The 21,040-nt window shown below is 44.5% G+C and overlaps 1 protein-coding gene and 1 non-coding gene across 2 annotated transcripts in view; both read left to right on the plus strand.

The window, feature by feature from the left end:
* The window catches only part of ATP6V0E1 (ATPase H+ transporting V0 subunit e1), a 51,036-nt gene that overhangs the window by 21,650 nt on the left and 8,346 nt on the right, over nucleotides 1-21,040 (plus strand). Inside the window, exon 3 of the mRNA XM_003900527.5 lies at nucleotides 15,716-15,845. Within this exon, the coding sequence (XP_003900576.1) occupies nucleotides 15,716-15,809 (94 nt within the window). The 3' untranslated portion in view covers nucleotides 15,810-15,845. The remainder of the gene's footprint in view (nucleotides 1-15,715; nucleotides 15,846-21,040) is intronic.
* Nucleotides 16,206-16,406, plus strand: LOC116275126. The gene has a single exon (XR_004184085.1). It is a non-coding gene; the product is annotated as a small nucleolar RNA SNORA74 (small nucleolar RNA).

A 21,040-nucleotide genomic window follows, 5' to 3' on the forward strand; every position in this document is an offset into this window, starting at 1 on the left:
GCAATGCCAACATTTTGATGTTGTGTAGATAAGGAAGAGTCAGAAAAGGGCAAGCTTGAGCCTCCTTTGGTGAATAAGAGTGGTGACTGGGAAAGCATGAAGGGATCAGGGTGGCAATCAGCAAGTTTGCACTTCATTTGCCTAAGGATGTGCGGTTGCACTTCTTTAGAGTCAGCTTTTCACAAGGATGGGTGAAAATTGTTAGGAGGCAGCACAAGGGAAGCAGAAGATGTTACTAACCCCAGTCACCAAAGCCTGAGATATCTGGTGTGTAAAAATAAGCAGCCTTCTCTGCTTGAGAGCCTGGTGAGAAGGGATGGGAAGCTGGGTTTCAGTTAAGCTAGAGGGAAAGTGCTGGAAGAGAAGGAGATACATAAACAAGTAGCAGATCATTGAGCAAGATTTACAAAGAACACAGTGGAAGGATTTGGAAGAAAGGGGAAGATTTGGAAGAAAAGGAAGTGATGCACCGTTGTTGCATCAAATGGTGAGATGAGCACAGAGCAGTCTGGGGATGGGATCATAATAGATGGTCAGGAGGCTTCAAATGCTGGTAAAAATTGAGGTAAGGAAAGATATGAGACCTATTGAACTTGGTTTGTATATTCCATTATTAGGCGAGAACTGGAACCTGAAGGCTTTCCACAATAGCTTGGCAGGGGAGAGGATTTTGGCAGTTAGGCATGACTGCTTCTTAAGGCTGTAGGCACTGAAATGGTACAGGTCATGCCTTGTTTTTATTTTTCTGTTTTGTTTTGCTTTTTTCCCCCCAGTATAGACATCCAGTTGTTGCTGCACCAGCTTTTGAAAATCCTTTCTCCGTGAAACTGCTTTGGCATTTTCATCCAAAATTAGTGACACTGTCTCATGAGTCTGGCTCTGGATTATCTCTTCTGTTCATTGATCTCTGTCTGGCCTTATGATAATATACTGTCTTGAGTATTGCAGATTTATGTTAAAATTAGAAAGTGTGAGTCCTCCATCTTTGTGCTTCACGATTGTTTTGGTTATTCTAAAATTGCCACATATATTTTAAAATCAACTAGTCAGTTTCTACCAAAAAACAAACAAACAAAAACCTGTTGGGATTTTAATTGGGCTTGTGTTGAATATATCAATTTGAAGAGAACTGACATCTTAATGATGTTGAGTTTTCTAATCTCACTGGTGTCTCCATGTCCAGCCTCATGGGATCTCTCCATTTATTTAGGTTTTCTTTTGTTTCTCTCAAAAATGTTTTGTGGTTTTTGGTGCAGAGATCTCACATGTCTCTTGAGTTTTTGAGGTTTTCATTTTCAACAGAGCAGGATGGTCTCGATCTCCTGGGCTCAAATGATCTGCCTGCCTTGGCCTCCCAAAGTGCTAGCGTTACAGGCGTGAGCCACTGTTCCTAGTATGTCTCTTGTTTTTTTTTTTTTTTTTTTTTTTTTTTGAGACGGAGTCTCGCTGTGTCACTCAGGCTGGAGTGCAGTGGCGTGATCTCGGCTCACTGCAAGCTCCGCCTCCCGGATTTACGCCATTCTCCTGCCTCAGCCTCCGAGTAGCTGGGACTACAGGCGCCCGCCACCACGCCCGGCTAGTTTTTTGTATTTTTAGTAGAGACGGGGTTTCACCATGTTAGCCAGGATGGTCTCGATCTCCTGACCTCGTGATCCACCCGTCTCGGCCTCCCAAAGTGCTGGGATTACAGGGTTGAGCCACCGCGCCCGGCCGTCTCTTGTTATTTTAATGTATCAAATATTTTAATGTATTTCCCCCCGTCCTCCACCCCAGACGGAATCTTGCTCTGTCGCCTAGGATGGAGTGCGGTGGTGCCATCTCGGCTCACTGCAAGCGCTACCTCCCGGGTTCACGCCATTCTCTTGCCTCAGCCTCCTCAGTAGCTGGGACTGCAGGCGCCCGCCACCACGCCCGGCTAATTTTTTTTTTGTTTTTTTGAGACGGAGTCTCGCCCTGTCGCATAGGCTGGAGTGCAGCGGCTTGATCCCGGCTCACTGCAAGCTCCGCCTCCCGGGTTCTCGCCATTCTCCTGCCTCAGCATCCGGAGTAGCTGGGACTACAGGCGCCCGCCACCACGCCCGACTAAGTTTTTGTGTTTTTAGTAGAGACGGGGTTTCACCGTGTTAGCCAGGATGGTCTTGATCTCCTGACCTCGTGATCCGCCCGCCTCGGCCTTCCAAAGTGCTGGGATTACAGGCGTGAGCCACCGCGCCCGGCCATTTTAATGTAATTTTTGATGCTCTTTTAATGAAGTAGTTAGTAATTTATCAATTTTATTAATCTTTTCAAATAATCAAATTTTTATCTTGGTTACTTTCCTATATTTTTTTGTCCTTCTATTTCATTGACATCTGCACGTTATTATTTCCTTCCTTCTTACTTTGGATTTAATTTTGTCTTTTCTAGTGTAAACATTTAATACAGTAAAATTCCCTCTAAGCACTGCTCAGCGATATCCCACAAATTTTGATAAGATATATTTTCATTTTACTCCGTTTGAAATATTTTCTAATTTCTCTTGTAATTTCTTGGACCAATTGGTTATTCAGAATTGTGGTGTTTAATTTCTAAATATCTGGTGCTGTTCTAGATGTCTTCTTATTGTTAATTGATTTCTCATTTAATTCCATGTGGTCAGAAGACATACTTTCTAAGATTTCAATCTTTTGAGATTGGGACTTCTTTTATGCATATGGACTATCTTGACAACCATTTGTGTTAAGTTGAAAAGAATCTATATTCTGAAGTTGTTGGTTGTAGTATTCTGTATCAGGTCAAGATGGTTCAAATTTTCTATGTCCTTTTTTTTTTTTTTTTGTCTACTACTTTTAATTATGAAAAGAGGGATACTAAAAATTACCAGCTATGATTGTGGATTTTCTTGTTTCTCCCTTTCTTTCCTCTTGAGTTCTGATTGATTTATCCTTAATTCCAGATACAACCCTTTAGGATCCTAGTTGTTGGAGGAGGTGAAGATTTTATTAAACTCTACTCTGGGCCGGGCGCGATGGCTCACGCCTGTAATCCCAGCACTTTGGAAGGGCTGGGGCGGGTGGATCACGAGGTCAGGAGATAGAGACCATCCTGGCTAACACGGTGAAACCCTGTCTCTACTAAAAACACAAAAACAAAATTAGCCGGGTGTGATGGTGGGCACCTGTAGTCCCAGCTATTCGGGATGCTGAGGCAGGAGAATGGTGTGAACCCGGTAGGTGGAGTTTACAGTGAGCCGAGATCATGCCACTGCACTCCATCCTGGGCGACAGAGCGAAACTCAGTCTCAAAAACAGAACAAAACGAAACACTCTTCTCTGGATGGGCCCTGGGCCTCGTCTGCTGTTTCCTGTGCCCTGTGAGATCTGTAAACAAAAGCTCAAGTCCATCTTGTTTGTTACATACACCCAAGGTGTAGAAAGCAACCTGTAGTCACCTTCCTCTCTGAGTACTTGCCTTCAGTTGGGTTTTGGGGGTTTTTTTGGCCTGAGAATTGCTTGAATTTCTTATGAATACATTTGAGATGTTTGTTTGTAGGGGATGGAAAGGGAAATCTAGGCACCTGGCCCAGCGTATTACTTGCTATATGGAAAAGTTTATTTTTCTTAGTCTGACTTTATGTTTTCCTTTATAGTCTGGCAGATAAGAGGAATTTTTAGACTTTGAGCTGGAAGGTCTGGTATAGAATATAAGTATGGAGAGAAAAAAGGAAAGGTATTTCACGTTTGGAATTGGCAAAAATAGGGTATATTCCTTTGGTAGTGAAATAGCCATAGGCTGGCATTAGGTTAATGGAAAACACGTTTATGACTTTTTTTATTTTTATTGAGATGGGGTCTCGCCGTGTTGCCCAGGCTGGTCTTGAACTCCTGAGCTCAAGCATTCTGCCTATCTCGGCCTCCCAAAGTGCTGGGATTACAGGCGTGAGCCACCGCGCCCGGCCTGTTTATGACTTCTAATCTGAAGCTTGGTCTTCTCTTCCAAGCTCTTATGGCTGTCAGAATTCAGTTCTATGTGCTTATAGAACCGAGATCCAGGTTTCCTTGCTGGCTGTTAGTTGGGACCACTCTCAGCTCCTAGAGGCCACCTTCATTCCTGGCCATATGGCCCCTCCATTTTCACAGCCAGGAAAAGAGAATCTCCTTTGTGTCAAATCATCTCATCCTATAGCAGTCTGGAGTCTAATAAGGAGATAGAAACCACATAGTCAGTTAAGCAGGGGAAGATTAATATAAAGAATTATTTTTTTTCTTTTGTGGATTAGGTAGCTGCACAAACCAAAATAGGTTGAGAGAGATTTCAGAATTATTGTTAATTATGGCAAAAGAGTTACTAACAGATATAAAGAAACTATATTTGGTTCCCTAGGACTGAGGGAGAGTACCCAAAGAACAGACTTGGAAGGGATTCAGACCTCACTAGAGAAAGTATGGTTGAACCCACCAGATAGCAAAGGAGTTTGTTGGTTTGGCCAGACCAGGGTTTGCCTGGAGTTTCTGGGCAAGCAGTTGGCCTCTTCTGGAGTACAGGCAGGGGGAGAGGTCATCGTGGGCATGGATGTAGTGGAAGTCCCTGTCCCTGTATGAGCAAGAGACCTTCAAGGCATGTATGCCGTGCAGGGGCTTTGCTTAACATGTGGAGAAGGTTCTGAAGTTATTGCCAGGCCAAGGCTACAAGATCAAAGAGGTACCACGTTCTGGCCTCAAGCCTTAGTAGGCTTCACCAAATGTTCTCACACCCACTCCACAACCTCCAGGCTACGCCTGAAATGTCCCTCCAGCTTCCTCTACTGAGAAAGCTTAACAGCGTGCTCACTTTAGAGGCGAAATAAAGTAATTCACTTGTTTATCACAGAGCACACATTGAATTGCACTTCATTTGCCTAATCTTCAGAGCTGAGAGGCAATAAATTCGTGACTGAAACACACACTCCAAATGTCTTCGTCAGGGACGGTCCTGTTGTTCCTTCTTTTTTTTTTTGAGATTGAGTCTTGAGGTCGCCAGGCTGGAGTGCAGTGATGCAATCCTGGCTCACTGCAACACTCCGCCTCCCGGGTTCAAGCGAGTCTCCTGCCTCAGCCTCTCGAGTAGCTGGGACTACAGGCATGCACCACCATGCCCAGCTAATTTTTGTTGTTTTAGTAGAGACGGGGTTTCACCGTGTTTGCCAGCATGGTCTTGATCTCTTGACCTAATGATCTGCCCACCTCGGCCTCCCAAAGTGTTGGGATTACAGGCGTGAGCCGGGCGCGGTGGCTCACGCCTGTAATCCCAGCACTTTGGGAGGCCGAGGTGGGCGGATCACAAGGTCAGGAGATGGAGACCATCCTGGCTAACACAGTGAAACCCCGTCTCTACTAAAAATACAAAAAAAATTAGCTGGGTGTGGTGGCGGGCGCCTGTAGTCCCAGCTACTCAGGAGGCTGAGGCAGGAGAATGGTGTGAACCCGGGAGGCGGAGCTTGCAGTGAGCAGAGATGGCGCCACTGCACTCTAGCCTGGGCGACAGAGCAAGACTCCGTCTAAAGAAAAAAGAACCCAACTGAGGGCTGGATGGGTGGCTCATGCCTATAATCCTAGCACTTTGGGAGGCCAACGCAGGCAGATCACTTGAGGCCAGCAGTTGGAGGCCAGCCTGGGCAACGTGGTGAAACCCTGTCTCTAACAAAAATAGAAAAATCAGCCAGGCATGGTGGCATGCACCTGTAATCCCAGCTACTGGGGAGGCTGAGGCATGAGAATCACTTGAACCAGGAAAGCGGAGGTTATGGTGAGCCAGGATCGCACCACTGCACTCCAGCCTGGGCGACAGAGTGATCCTGTCTCAAAAAATACAAATTAAAGAAAGAAAGAAAAAAAAAAAAACTTGTCTGAAGCCACGTCCAGTGGTGGCACCTCATGCCTGCAATCTCAGCTACTCAGAAGACTGAGATGGGAGGATTGCTAGAGGCCAGGAGTTCAAGACTACCCTGGGCAACATAGCAGGATTCTCATCTCAAAGAACAAAACAAAAATTCATCTGAATAGGTCACATTCACTCAGGATAGCCACTTTCCTTTTTTTTTTTTTTTAATTTTTTATTTATTTTTTATTTTGAGACAAGAGTCTTGCTTTGTCACCCAGGCTGGACTGCATTGCGCAACTGGGCTCCCTGCAACCTTCGCCTCCCGGGTTCAAGCAATTCTCCTGCCTCAGCCTCTTGAGTAGCTGGGATTATAGGCATCAGCCTCCTGAGTAGCTGGGATTACAGGCACGTGCCACCACGCCTGGCTAATTTTTGTATTTTTAGTAGAGATGGAATTTCATCATGTTGGTCAGGCTGGTCTCAAACTCCTTACCTGGTGATCCACCTACCTTGCCCTCCCAAAGTGCTGGGATTACAGGCGTGAGCCACTGCTACCAGCCTGGATAGCCGCTTTGTTAAAGCCAGCTGTATCAGATAATATAATCTAACCATGGAGTGACTGTCCTGTCAGATTCTCTGAGTTTTATACAGGGTGTATACTGAGGGGTGGAACCTCGGGAGAATTGAAATCTGTCTGCCACAGAGTGGGTGGTCGCGGGAGAGGAGGTGGAGATGAGAATGACTCAGTGCTACAAGAGAAACTCCTTTGTGAAGTAAATAGGTTGTAGTTCATTCTGTAGCTTGAATACATTTTTAGCTGTCTTACAGAGAAAGAGAAGGAATAACCAGTGTTTATTGAACATCTGTTTGTCAGCCACTGCATAGGGCACTTTACTTATATTATCTCTTTAAATCGTAATACCTTGAGGCAAGGATTATTATCACCATTTTACAACAGGAGACACTGGGCTTGGGGTTGTAAGGACATTTGCCTGGATTCAGTTCACCAATATTTAGTGTTGCTGGAATTAAAATCCAACTCTGTCTAATACTGAATCCCATGTTTTCTAGGAGCATCTAATAGTGTTGCTCCTCTGGAAAGTATTTGTATCATTCAGTTGGGATGAGAGGTCGTTTTAGTGGCGCTAGGGCAAATCACTTTCCTGCATTTCTGCTGTCTCTCAAGGAGCTCACCGACAGAGGTCACTGCTGTCATGGCCCTGGCTGGAGGGACAGTGGATCAGAAGAGAGGTCCTGGCCAGGCTTCCCCATTCCAGCAGGGAAGCTGAGACTGCTCAATCTGTGTGTCACCGGGAAGTAACCCGTGCCTTTGTTCCCTGTTCTTATATCTGAATGTGGAACAGAAGAACAAAGCAGGGCTTGAGAGAGCTGAGTGTAGTGGTGAGGGCATGGTTTATGCTGGGAGAGTTCTAGTAACCAAGAGCAGAGCTCCTAAGAAGTAGCCAGGGAGGGTTTATAATATGAAGGCACCCACGCATATCTTTATGAAAACATACTCTACTACTCTCCTTGGTGTATTTCTCACAGCTCGTGGGTCCCTTTGGGTTGGCCCCTCAGCCAGCTCCTTTTCACATCCTCAGAGGCTGACATGGAACATGGCACTGCTAAATGATTGTGGAATAAATGAAAGAATCCCTAGGCTGCCTGATTTATCTTTTTTTTTTTTTTTTTTTAAGACAGGGTCTTGCTCTGTTGCCCAGGCTAGAGTGCAGTGGCATGATCATAGCTCACTGCAGCCTTGACCTCCAGGGCTCAAGTGATTCTCCCACCTCAGCTTCCTGCGTAGCTGGGACTATAGGCATGTGCCATCAAGCCTGGTTAATTGAAAAAACAAATTTTTTTTTGTAGAGACGGGGGTCTCACCATGTTGGTCAGGCTGCTCTTGAACTTATAGGCTCAAGCAATCCACCTGCCTCAGCCTCCCAAAGTGTTGGAATTACAGACATGAGCCAGCACACCTGGCCTGTTTCACCCTTAATAGCCTATAGAAACAGCCTAGTATAATGAGACTGAGTAGTCCTGGATTCCCCCCTTCCAGCTTCCAGCTTCCAGCTTCCCCCTTCACTAATTCGCTGTGGGGTATTAGTAAGCTCACTAGGACTTCATTTCCTCATGTTTAAAATGCAGAACTTAGACTTGACCTCAGATCCATTCCAGCTCTGCAGTTCTCTGAAGACACTGTTGCACTCTAGCTGCCTCAGTTGTTTGAATAATCTCAGATTGGTTATTAGCCTGGCCCTCAGGTTATGAAGACATGCGGTACAGTTTGGGCAAACATGAAAGGTACATTTAGTTCCTTTTCTTGTACACATGAAGTAATAGATTCATTGGAATATGATCTCTTCCTCCACCCACTTCCATCAGTTCAGAGTGGATTTTTTTTTCCCTTCCAGTTCTCTGCATGTTTATCAGCTTTAAAGGGAAATTTTAAGTCAGGAGGTAGTCAGAGGGGCAGGCACAAAGTTCAGTGGGTTAGGGGGGTAAATTCCTCTCTGAAATTTCAAATGAACCGGACTAGACTGTTTCCCAGGTAATTTTTTTTTTTTCCCTGTTTGAATCTTGCTCTGTCACCCAGGTTGGAGTGCAGTGGCATGATCTTGGCTTACTGCAACCTCTGCCTCCCAGGTTCAAGTGATTCTCCTGCCTCAGCCTTAAGTGAGGTGTGGGTGTGTGTGTGTGTGGGTGTGTGTGTATGTGTGTGTGTACTTTGATAACCATATACAGAAGAGTGAAATTGGACCTTTCCTGTCACCATATACAAAAGTCAACTCAGGATGGATTAAAGATTTAAACAAGGCCCAGGCACGGTGGTTCACACCTTTAATCCCAGCGCTTTGGGAGGCTGAGGCTGGCAGATCACCTGAGGTCGGGAGTTCGAGACCAGCCTGACCAATATGGAGAAACCCTGTCTCTACTGAAAATACAAAAAATTAGCTGGGCGTGGTGGCGCATGCTTGTAATCCCAGCTACTTGGGAGGCTAAGGCAGAAGAATCACTTGAACCTGGGAGATGAAGGTTGCAGTGAGCTGAGATCGTGCGCCATTCCACTCCAGCCTGGGTAACAAGAGTGAAACTCCATCTCAAAAAAAAAAAAAAAAAGAAAAGAAAAGATTTAAACATAAGACCTGAAATTATAAAACAACTAGAAGCAAACATAGGGACAACTCTTCAGAGCATTGGTCTAGGCAAAAGTTTTATGACTGTAAGACCTCAGAAGCACAGGCAACAGGCTGGGTGCAGTGGCTCACACCTGTAATCCCAGCACTTTGGGAGGTTGAGGTGGGAAGATCAGTTGAGCCCAGGAATTCGAGACCAGCTTAGGCAGCATAATGAGACCCTGTCTCTACAAAAAATTTTAAAAATTAGCCAAGGATGGTGGCACGTGCCTGTGGTCCAAGCTACTCAGGAGGCTGAGGTAGGAGGATCGCTTAAGCCCAGGAGCCTGGGAGATCGAGGCTGCAATGAGCTGTGATTGTGCCACTCCAGTCCAGCCTAGGCAACAGAGCAAGACACTTGTCAAAAAAAAAAAAAAAAAAAAGGCAGAGGCAACAAAAACTAAAATAGGTAAATGGGACTATATTAAACTAAAAAGCTCTGCACAGCAAAAGAAACAATCAATAGAATAAAGAGACAACTTACTGAATGGGAGAAAATATTTGCAAACTACTCATCTGACAGGAGACTAAGATCCAGAATATAAGGGACGTCAAACAACTTAACAGTAAAAAAACAAATAATCCCATTGAGAAATGGACATGACTAGATATTTCTCAAAAGAAGACATTACAAATGGCCAGCAGTGCTCAATATTACTAATCACCAGGGAAATGCAAATCAAAACCACAATGAGATATCATCTCACTCCAGTTAGAATGGCTATTACTAAAAAGCCAAAATATGGCCGTGCATGGTGGCTCATGCCTGTATTCCCAGCACTTTGGGAAGCCTGGGCAGGCGGATTATCTGAGGTTAGGAGTTTGAGACCAGCCTGGCCAAACCATGATCAACATGGTGAAACCCTATCTCTACTAAAAATTTAAAAATTACCTGGGTGTGGTGGTGGGTGCCTGTAATCCCAGCTACTCCTGAGGCTGAGGCAGGAGAATCACTTGAACCCAGGAGGTGGAGGTTGCAGTGAGCCAAGATCGTGCTACTGCACTCCAGCCTGGGCCGTAAAGGGAGACTCCATCTTTTTTTAAAAAAAAAAAAAAAAAAAAAAAGCCAAAAAATAACAGATGCTAGCAAGAATGCAGAGAAAAGGGAACTTTTATACACTGTTGGTGGGAATGTAAATTAGTGCAGCCAATATAGAAAATGGTATGGAGATTTTTCAAACAACTAAAAATAGAACTACTATATGATCCAGCATTCCCGCCACTGGGTATTTATCCAGTGGTAGAGAAATCAGTATATCAAAGGTATACCTGCACTCGCATATTGATCGCAGTGCTATTCACAGTAGCAAAGATAGAGAATCAATCTAAGTGTCCATCAACACATGAATGGATGCAGAAAATGTGTTGTATGTACACTATGGAATAGTATTTGGCCATAAAAAAGAATGAAATCATGTCATTTGCAGGATCATGGGAGGAACTAGAGGCCATTATCTTAAGTGAAATAAGCCAAGTGTGGAAAGACAAATATCGAAAGACAAAGTTCTCACTTGTATGTGGGAGCTAAAAAATTTGATGTCATAGATGTGGAGAATAGAATGATAGATATGAGAGACTGGGAAGGAAGGAAAGTTGTAGGGATAAAGAGTAGTACAATGGGTACAAACACTAAACAGAGGAAGTAAGTTCCTTCTGTGTTTGATTGCAAAATAGGGTGACTATACTCAGCAACAGTACTTTGTGTATTTCATACCAACTGGAAGAGAGGACTTGAAATGATACCAACACAGAGAAATGGTAAATGAGAAGAAAAAGTTTCTAAATACTGACCTGACCAAGAAAGTGGTCTTCATTCTTGCTTCTGGATATTCTTTAGCGAAGGTACCGAAGGCTTGTGTTGCACTTAATCAGTGCTCAGCGGATGGATTCTCATTTTCTGAATTCTCTATTTAGATTTAGCTAAATTAATGCCTTCTGAAATGTTCTCAGTTAACGTATTCCAGAATGTCACTTTTTGAAGTGGAAACATTAATCTGATTTGATTCCTGGTCTAGGATCTACTACTACCTAATTAGCATTGTGACCATAAGCCAGTCACTTAGACTTTCTGCCTGTTTCCTAGTACAAGAATGAAATGAAAGGTTATATGTGAAGTTGTGATATTGTGAAATATAAATTTAGTCTTTGTCTCCATCCTAAAATCCTTAGCATCTCCAAAGTGACTTGTTTGTATGCTAATGAGTTGACTGATGATTGACCAACCCCTTGGTAGCTCCAGGATGGGATCTAATTACCAGACAACCAAGGAAGGATTAGAGGGTTGGGACTTTCAGCCCCATAGCCAAACCTCAGGGGAAGGGGGAGGGGCTGAACCTTAAATTGATCACCAATGGCCAGTGATGTAATCAATCATGCCTACACAATGAAGCTTCCATAAAAATCCAAAAGGATTGGGTTCTGAGAGGTTCGGGAAATCTGGAAGCTATTCCTAGAGGGTGGTGTTCCCAGGAAGAGCGTGGGAACTTTATGCCCCTTTCCATAGCTCACCCTGTACATCCCTTCATCTGTATCTTGTGTAGTATCTTTTGTTTGTTTGTTTGAGACAGTCTCACTCTGTTACCCAGGCTAAAGTGCAGTGGTGCGATCTCCACTGCAGCCTCTACCTCCCAGGTTCAAGCGATTCTCCTGCCTCACCCTCCCAAGTAGCTGGGACTACAGATGTGTGTCACCATGCCCAGCTAGCTGACTTTCGTATTTTTGGTAGAGACGGGTTTCACCATCTTTGCCAGGCTGTCTCGAACTCCTGGGCTCAAGTGATCCACCCGCCTTGGCCTCCCAAAGTGTTGAGATTACAGGTGTGAGCCACCGTGCCCACATTGTAATATCTTTTATAGTAAACCAGAAAAACATGTTTCCCTGAGCTCCGCGAGCTGCTCTAGCAGATTAATTTGAACCTAAGAAGGGTTGGGGCCTCCCCAATTTATAGCCAGTTGGTCAGAAGCACAGGTAGACTTGCGATTGGAATCAGAAGTGAGGGGCAGTCTTGTGGAACCAAGCCCTCACCCTGTGAGATCTGATGCTACCTCCAGGCAGATAGTGTCAGGATTGAATTCGAGGACACCCAGCTGGTGTCTGCTGCAGAATTGATTGTGTGCTTGTTGGTGGGGAGAAATCCCCACACATTTGGCTATAGAAGTCTTCTATGTTGATTATTGCGGTGTGAAAGCAGAGGAAAAGGAGTCAATGTTTTTTCCACTCTCAGAAATAGCATCAGTATATTTTAAAAGTTCCCTGAGTGATTATAATTTGCAGCTGGGGAAGAGAACCACTCCGCTACAACATCCTACAAAGTGCTAGGAAGTGGTGTTTTCATTCTGGGCTATATGTTCTTGGTTACAAAAGGAGATCGGGGCTAGTTTAAATTCTAAATGATTTTTTATTTAGTATTTCTAGGCATTGGCCAGTTGTCTCAGTCTCTTACGAAAGTGTTTTTTTTCAGGCAGCTGGTATTGCCTGCCGAGATTGGGGAAGTCCTCGGTTAGTTTGGAATTTTCCATGACTCTTAGCTCTGCACCATTAGCGTCGACTGCAGTCACAGAGCTCTTCAGTGTGTCTGCCTGTGCTATTCTCCTCCTTTTTTTATAATGTCAGATGGATGTTGAATCTCAACTACAAGTCTTAGTATTGTGTTTGTGTTTAATACCCTCGTTCTAAGGATGGATCAGAAAATATCATCTGAATGAACTTTTTGTTTATTAAATGAGTCAGCTTGAACTATCTGTTTTGGCCTGGTTTCCTCAGGTGTCATGTTTCCTGTCACAGAATCACCTTTTGTTTCTGTGGGCACAAGCTTCTGATGTGGTGCTGGCTAATTCTCCAGCAGTCTCTCCATTGGTGATCAGAATCAGCTCTAAAAAAGCTCTAAAAATGACAGTAAATGGAAGAAAAGAGATCCACCCAGATAATGGCCTAGTTGGGGCTTGGCTAGTTCCCCGGTTACAGGGAAATAGAAAGTCCCGAAAGTTTAAAAGGAGACTGCTGTAGTGATATATCTACTTATCCTTAGAAAGCTATCCCCAGCCGGGCGTGGTGGCTCACACCTGTAATCCCAGCACTTTGGGAGGCTGAGGCGGGCGGATCACCTGAGATCAGGACCAGCCTTGCCAACATGGTGAAACCCCGTCTCTACTAAAAATACAAAAATTAGTCGAGTGTGGTGGCAGGTGCCTGTAATCCCAACTATTCGGGAGGCTGAGGCAGGAGAATCACTTGAACCTGGGAGGCGGAGGTTGCAGTGAGGTGAGACCGTGCCATCACACTCCAGCCTGGGTGACGAGAGCAAGACTTCGTCTGAAAAAAAAGCAGTTCCCGGCCCAGTACAGTGGCTCACGCCTGTAATCCCATCACTTTGGGAGGCTGAGGTGGGCGGATCACGAGGTCAGGAGTTTGAGACCAGCCTGGCCAACATAGTGAAACCTCGTCTCTACTAAAAATACAAAAATTAGCCGGGCATGGTGGCACGCACCTGTAATCCCAGCTACTTGGGAGGCTGAAGCCGGAGAATTGCTTGAACCCAGGAAGCGGAGGTTGTGGTGAGCTGAGATCGTGCCACTGCACTGCAGCCTGGACAACAATGAGACTCCATCTCAAAAAAACAAAACAAAAAAGAAAAGAAAGTGATTCCCTCGATCCCAGTGCACCATACAGACAGGATAGCAGTATGTTACCAAATTTCACTCTCCCAGATCGGTAGCTGGAGGTTAGTTGGGCTTGTTTACCTTAACCCTGCCCTCCTCCCCACACCACTGTCCACCAACAAAAGAAGTTCAAATTCATACACAGTTGACCTTTGAGTAATATGGAAGTTAGAGGTTCCAATGCCCTGCACAGTTGAAAATCCATTTATAACTTTTGAATCCCCCCAAATTTCACTACTAATAGCCTACTGTTGATCAGAAGCTTTACCAATAACATAAACAGTCAATTAACACATAGTTTGTATACGTTTTATATCCTGTGTTCCTATAATAAAGGAAGGTAGAGAAAAGAAAATGTTGAGAAAAGCATAAGGAAGAGAAAATATGTTTACTATTTATTAAGTGGAAGTGGATCGGCATAAAGGTCTTCATCCTTGTTGTCTTCACACTGAGTAGGCTGAGGAGGAGGAAGAAGAGGGGTTGGTTCTGGTGTCTCAGGTGTGGTAGAGGCAGAAGAAGAGGTGAAGGAGGTGGAAAGGGAGGTGGAGGCAGGAGAGGCATGCATATGAGCAGACCCAGGCATCCAAGTTGACCTGCATGGTTCAAACCCATGTTGTTCAATGGTCAATTGGATTTTGAGTAGGAACTAAAGGCAGTGTGTATTCTGCCTCATTCCCCTGCCTGTCCTCCTTCCCTGACCACCTTGTCGAAGTAATGCCCCCAGAAGCCATTCTCTATTCCTTCTCCCTGCTTGAGTTCCTTCATAACAGTTATCACCTGACATTCTATTATGTAAGCTCTGTGAGGACAGTGACATTTCGTTTTTCTCCATTGTATTTCTGAGGCCTAGAACCTAGTAGGTGCTCATTAAATATTTCTTTAGTAAGTGAAGAATGGTTTGAATACCCAGATATTTGCATATTTTTTTTGTTCTTTGCTTTTGTCTAAGTGATTCTTAAACTTTATTTGGCATATGAATTACCATATCATATATAAGACCCTTTACACAGAATTTTGTGAGCAATATAAGAACATTTTACAGGTAAATCTATGCTATTTTTCTTTTCTGTTTTTAGAGACAGGGTCTCGCTCTGTTGCCCAGGCTGGAGTGCAGTGATGTAACTATAGCACTACAGCCTTGAACTCCCAGACTCAAGGGATCCTCCCACCTCAGCCTCCCAGGTAGCTGTGACTACGGGTGCGAGTCAGCAAACCTGGTGAATTTTTAAAATTTTTTTGTAGAAATGGGTTCTCACTGTGTTGCCCAGACTGGTCATCAACTCCTGGCTTCGAGTGATCCTTATCCTCCCAAAGTGCAGGGATTATAGGCATGAGCCACCGCACCCAACCTATTTTTCACTTTTCACCCTGAAGTAAGATGTGGCACCATTGTAATTCCTTTATAGTTAGTCTGTAATACAGAGGAATGCCTCGTTATTTCGATTCTGAAGTAAACTGGGGAGAAGGTAAATGCCCATTCTGTTAAGTTCCACAGTAGGATGTGTTACATATTTTCGTGGTGGTGGGGATTAGAGAAGGGGACCTTATGTGTTATAGTCTAATTGGAAGATGATAAGCTGCAGTCAACCCTTGTCTGTACCAGTAAAAATGGGTGTGTCATATAGGTTGTGGGTCTTAACATTTGGAGAATGGATAAAATAAGACATATTTTCCCTGAGGTTGGAAGTTGTGATGATGATAAATTGAGATTAGGTGAAAACACTTTGAAGCAAAGATACCATGAATTCAGGAAATCTTGGATACTTAGAAAGGTAATCGGGTAATAAGAGAAAAGTCAGAGACTTACTGTGATGAAGCCTCGCTGCTTTGTGATATGTCTCAAGATGAAGGCAGGCTACGTCCTGGGAAACGTTTTGTTATCAGACAAGTTGCTGTTAGTTAGCACAGTGTATATGGAAGGTTTGGTGTGAATGCAGTAGATTTAAGTTTTGCTAGTGTACTTTTTCCATGCTAATTGAAACTGGTCATGTTCCAACATGATTTCACCACTTTGTTGTTGTTTCTCTCCCATCCTTCTTTTAGTTGGCTGATTGCAATTCTGGCCCAACTCAACCCTCTCTTTGGACCACAATTGAAAAATGAAACCATCTGGTATCTGAAGTATCATTGGCCTTGAGGAAGAAGACATGCTCTACAGTGCTCAGTCTTTGAGGTGACTATGCTCGTGACCTTTCTTATCAGTATGGTCAGGCAGTCAGAGTTTGCCTTGACTTTTTCTCAGCATTTTATGGCCATTTTAACACATGGCAAGGGCAAGCTGCTGAATGCAAACACGATCTGAAGAGCAGAAATAAACTTGGAACTTAAGCCTTCCTTACCTAAGTCTCAATAAGATTCTTTTTAGATTCTGCTATTACCCTGCCTTTTTAAGTAAATACAGTTTGATTTACAAAATTAAACTTGCAGGCACTCTTTCAGACACAAATCAAAAAAGTAACTGTTTATACTTGGCATTGTGAGATCCAGCAACTTTAAAAAGTGGCTGGCAGATTTAAAATTGAGCAGGTTTCTTTCCAGCAGTAGTCAGCCGTCCGGACAGAACCGTTCCTGTGATGGTGTTACACTGCTGGGAGAGGAATGTCTTGTCTTCATCCGGTTGCCTGCGCCACTGTTCTGGTGGCGTCTGGCACTGGTACAAGATAGAGCTGTGCTTCCCCGAGAGTGTGCTAAGCATTCACTTTGGCTGCTTAGTTCTAGTCTGGGAGCAGACAGAGAAAACAAAATTAAGAAGGTTTTTGAATGCTTTGGATGGAGAAAGGTGCCTGCGTTCGTTTTTGTGTTGCTATAAAGGAATACATGAGACTGGGTAATTTATATTTGGCTCACATTTCTGCAGGCTGTATAAACATGACACCCGCATCTGTTTGGCTTCTGAGGCCTCAGGAGGTTTTTACTCATGGCAGAAAGCAAAAGGGGAGCAGGCGTGTCATACAGCGAGAGAGGGAGCAAGAGAGAGAGAAGGAGGTGCCAGGCTCCTTTAAACAAGCAACTCTTATGTGCACTAACAACTACTTCACTCATTACTGTGGGGAGGTGTATTAGTCCATTTTCACGCTGCTGATAAAGACATACCCGAGACTGGGTAATTTATAAAGAGAGAGAGGTTTAATGGACTCACAGTTCCTCGTGGCTGGGGAGGCCTCACCATAATGGCGGAGGACGAAAGGTAGTTCTTACATGGTGGCAGCAAGAGAGAATCAGAACCAAGCAAAAGGGGTCTCCCCTTATAAAACCATCAGATGTCTTGAGACTTATTCACTACTACCAGAACCGTATGGGAGAACCACCCCCATGATTCAGTTATCTCTCACCAGGTCCCTCCCACAATACATGGGAATTATGGGAGCTACAATTCAAGATGAAATTTGGGTGAGGACACAGCCAAACCATATCAGGAGGGTACCAAGCCGTCCATGAGGAATCCACTCCCATGACCCAAACACCTCCCACCAGGCCCCACCGCCATCATTGGGGATCACATTTCAACATAAGATTTGGAGGGGACAAGCAATCCAAACCATATCAGTACCTTTTGAAAATCAGTCTTAAGGTTGCAGCTTCTATTCGTCCTGAGGATCAGAGAGGTTAGTAGTAGTATAGTGGAAAGATTTATTCACTGGCTGAGAGTCAGGAAACCTCTTATTTAATCTGTTCTTTGTTTTTATTATTTTGTTAAATGGAAGTTAGCTTTAAATGCCTTGACTAGATTTAGGTTCAATGCTTTTGGCTCTTTAGGTGTTACTGTAAACTGTGTATTGCCTCCCATCTGGAGAAACAGGCTGTCTGGCTCTCCTATTTTTAGTAATGCTGATGTGATCACTGAGTTCAGGTAATGACAGCCTGGTTCCTTCATTTGTAAAGTTCTTCTTATCAAGTGATTTTATCCATTGATGATCATAGCCTGAATTAATCGTTTTAGTTGAAATGTCAAATGGTGATTTGCTGCTGCTGCTGGTTTTTTTTGTGTGTGTGTTTTTTTTTCATTGAGACAGAATCTCACTCTTGTCACCTAGGCTGGAGTACAGTTGCACAATCACGGCTAACTGCAGCCTTGACCTCCCGGGATTAAGCGATCCTCCTGCCTCAGCCTCCCGAGTAACTGGAATTACAATCTTGAGCCACCATACCCTAACATTTTTGTTTTTGAAACAGAGTCTCTGTCACCCAGCTGGAGTGCAGTGGCACCATCATGGCTTACTGCAGCCTCACACTCCTGGCTCAAGTGATCCTCCTGCCTCAGCCTCCTGAGTAGCTGGACTACAGACACACACCGCCATACCTGGCTAATTTTTTTTTTTTTTTTTTTTTTTTTGAGACGGAGTCTCGCTCTGTCGCCCAGGCTGGAGTACAGTGGCCGGATCTCGGCTCACTGCAAGCTCCGCCTCCCGGGCTTACGCCATTCTCCTGCCTCAGCCTCCCGAGTAGCTGGGACCACAGGCGCCCGCCACCTCGCCTGGCTAGTTTTTTTGTATTTTTTAGTAGAGACGGGGTTTCACCGTGTTCGCCAGGATGGTCTCGATCTCCTGACCTCGTGATCCACCCGTCTCGGCCTCCCAAAGTGCTGGTAATTTTTTAATTTTTAAGAGAGACAAGGTCTCACTATGTAGTCCATGTTTTGGCTAATTTTTAAAATTTTATTTATTTTTTATAGAGAGGGTCTCTTTCTGTGGCCCAGGCTGGAGTGTAGTGGTGTGATCATAATTCACTGCTGCCTTGAATTCCTGGATTCCAGAGATCCACCTGCCTCAGCCTCCCTAACAGCTGCAGGCATGCAGCACCACATGTGACTTTTAATTTTTGTAGAAACGAGGTCTCACCATCTTGCCTAAGTTGGCCTCAAAACTCCTAGGCTCAAGTGATCCTCCCTCTTTGGCCTTCCAGAGTGTTGGGATTATGGCCATCAGCCAGCATGCCCAGCCACAAATGATGATTTTTCCAGTTCTATTTTTATTTATTTATTTATTTATTTTGAGACAGAGTCTCGCTCTATCACCCAGTCTAGAGTGCAGTGGCACGACCTCAACTCACTGCACCCCCTGCCTCCTGAATTCAAGTGATTCTTCCGCCTCAGCCTCCCAAGTAGCTGGGACTACAGGAGTATGCTACCACACCTGGCCAATTTTTGGTTACTTTTAGTAGAGATGGGTTTTCACCATGTTGGCCAGGCTGGTCTCAAATTCCTGACTTCAGGGTGATCCACCCACCTAGGCCTCCCAAAATGCTGGGATTACAGGTGTGAGCCACCATGCTCGTCCGATTTTTCAGTTGTATTATTACCTCCGCATTTGATGAGCTGAAATGCTTTAATAAAAATAACTTTCCTGCCGGGCACAGTGGCTCAAGCCTGTAATCCCAGTACTTTGGGATGCTGAGGCAGGCAGATCACTTGAGCCCAGGAGTTCAAGACCAGCCTGGGCAATATTGTGAACCTTGTCTCTGCAAAAAATACAAAAATTAGCCAGGCAAAGTGGCGCACACCTGTAGTTCCAGCTATTCGGGAGGTTGAGGTGGGAGGAACACTTGAGCCTGGGGGGTGGAGGTTGTAGCCAGCCAAGATCGCACCACTGCACTCCAGCCTGGGTGACAGATCAAGACTCTGTCCCAAAAACAGAAAAAAACCTTTTCCTCATCAACAGGATGATTTAATAGACTTGAAATACAGATCATGGGACTGGGCATGGTGGCTCACGCCTCTAATCCCAGCACTTTGGGAGGCCAAGGCGGGCAGATCATTTGAGGTCAGGAGATCAAGGCCATCCTGGCTAACACGGTGAAACCCGTCTCTACTAACAATACAAAAAAAATTAGCCAGGCGTGGTGGCAGGCGCCTGTAGTCCCAGCTACTCAGGAGGCCGAGGTAGGAGAATGGCGTGAACCCAGGAGGTGGAGCTTGCAGTGAGCCGAGATTGCGCCAATGCACTCCAGCCTGGGCAACAGAGCAAGACTCCGTCTCAAAAAAAAAAAAAAAAGGAAAGACATATGGATCATTTTTTACCCTTTATATGGTTGTGTTTTTTTGTTTTTGTTTTTTGTTGGTTTATTTTTGTTTTGTTTTGTTTTTTGTCTGTGAGAGCCTGTTTAGGATGGCTTCTATGTACTTTTGATGTTAGTTTTCAGTAGTTTCCTTACTTTCTGGCCGTATCCAGGCAGCTCTTGTGTATTTTCTGTCCCAGACTTAGATTTAGCTGTTCCTTGAATTGCTTTCTGAATTCCCCAGTAAAAGGATGTCTGATTTACTAGTCAGTTCTCAGGCCCATTTGACCCTGGTTCTGTTCAGTGGAAATGGCATTTAAAAATCACGATCTGAGTGCTATGTGTGTTTGTTGCTGCTGGGGTATAATTGCTTCTAAGCCTTTTCAGTGGGAAGAACCAGGAAGTATGTATTTTTCAGAAGAAAAATAATCATAAGTTTGCATTAGTATTTTATCTTCAAATATAACATTACAGAGTTTTTATTTCTTTGGTCATTTTTTTTCTTTTCTTTTTTTTGAGACAGAGTCTCGCTCTGATGCCAGGCTGGAGTGCAGTGGTGTGATCTCAGCTCACTGCAACCTCCGCCTCCCAGGTTCAAGCAATTCTTCTGCCGCAGCCTCCCGAGTAGCTGGTGTTACAGGTGCTTATCACCACGCCTGGCTAATTTTTGTATTTTTAGTAGAGACAGGGTTTCACCATGTTGGTCAGGCTGATCTTGAACTCTTGACCTTGTGATCCACCTACCTCGGCCTCCCAAAGTGCTGGGATTACAGGTGTGAGCCACTGTGCCTGGCCTTTTTTTTTTTTTTTTTTTTTTGGAGACAGGGTCTCTGTCACCCAGGCTGGAGTACATCACCACAACCTCTGCCTCCTGGGATCAAGCGATCCTCCTACTTCAGCCTTCTGAGTATTTGGAACTGTAGACGTGTGACACCACGCCTGGCTAATTTTTTGTATTTTTGGTAGAGACAGGGTTTCACCATGTTGCCCAGGCTGGACTCAAACTCCTGAGCTCAAGCCGTCCACCTGCCTTAGCCTCCCAAAGTGCTGGGATTACAGGTGTGAGCCTCTGTGCCTGGCAAAATACTTTCAAGATAACACCAGTATAACTAATAGATATGAGTTCATCAAGTGCTATTTTCTGAGGTCACGTAAAATAACAACTGGTACAGTGTGGTATGTGCGTGTAATCCCAGCTGCTTGATGGGGTGAGGCAGAAGGATCTCTTGAGCTCAGGAGTTTGAGACATGCCTCGGCAATATAGCAAGACCTCATCTCAAATAATAATAATAATTTTTTTTTTGAGACAGGGTCTCACTGTTGGTCAGGCTGGAGGGCAGTGTTGTGATCTTAGCTCACTGCAACCTCCGCCTC

The sequence above is a fragment of the Papio anubis genome, chromosome 5 (genome assembly GCF_008728515.1).
Source record: "Papio anubis isolate 15944 chromosome 5, Panubis1.0, whole genome shotgun sequence".
Classification (NCBI taxonomy): Eukaryota; Metazoa; Chordata; class Mammalia; order Primates; family Cercopithecidae; genus Papio; species Papio anubis.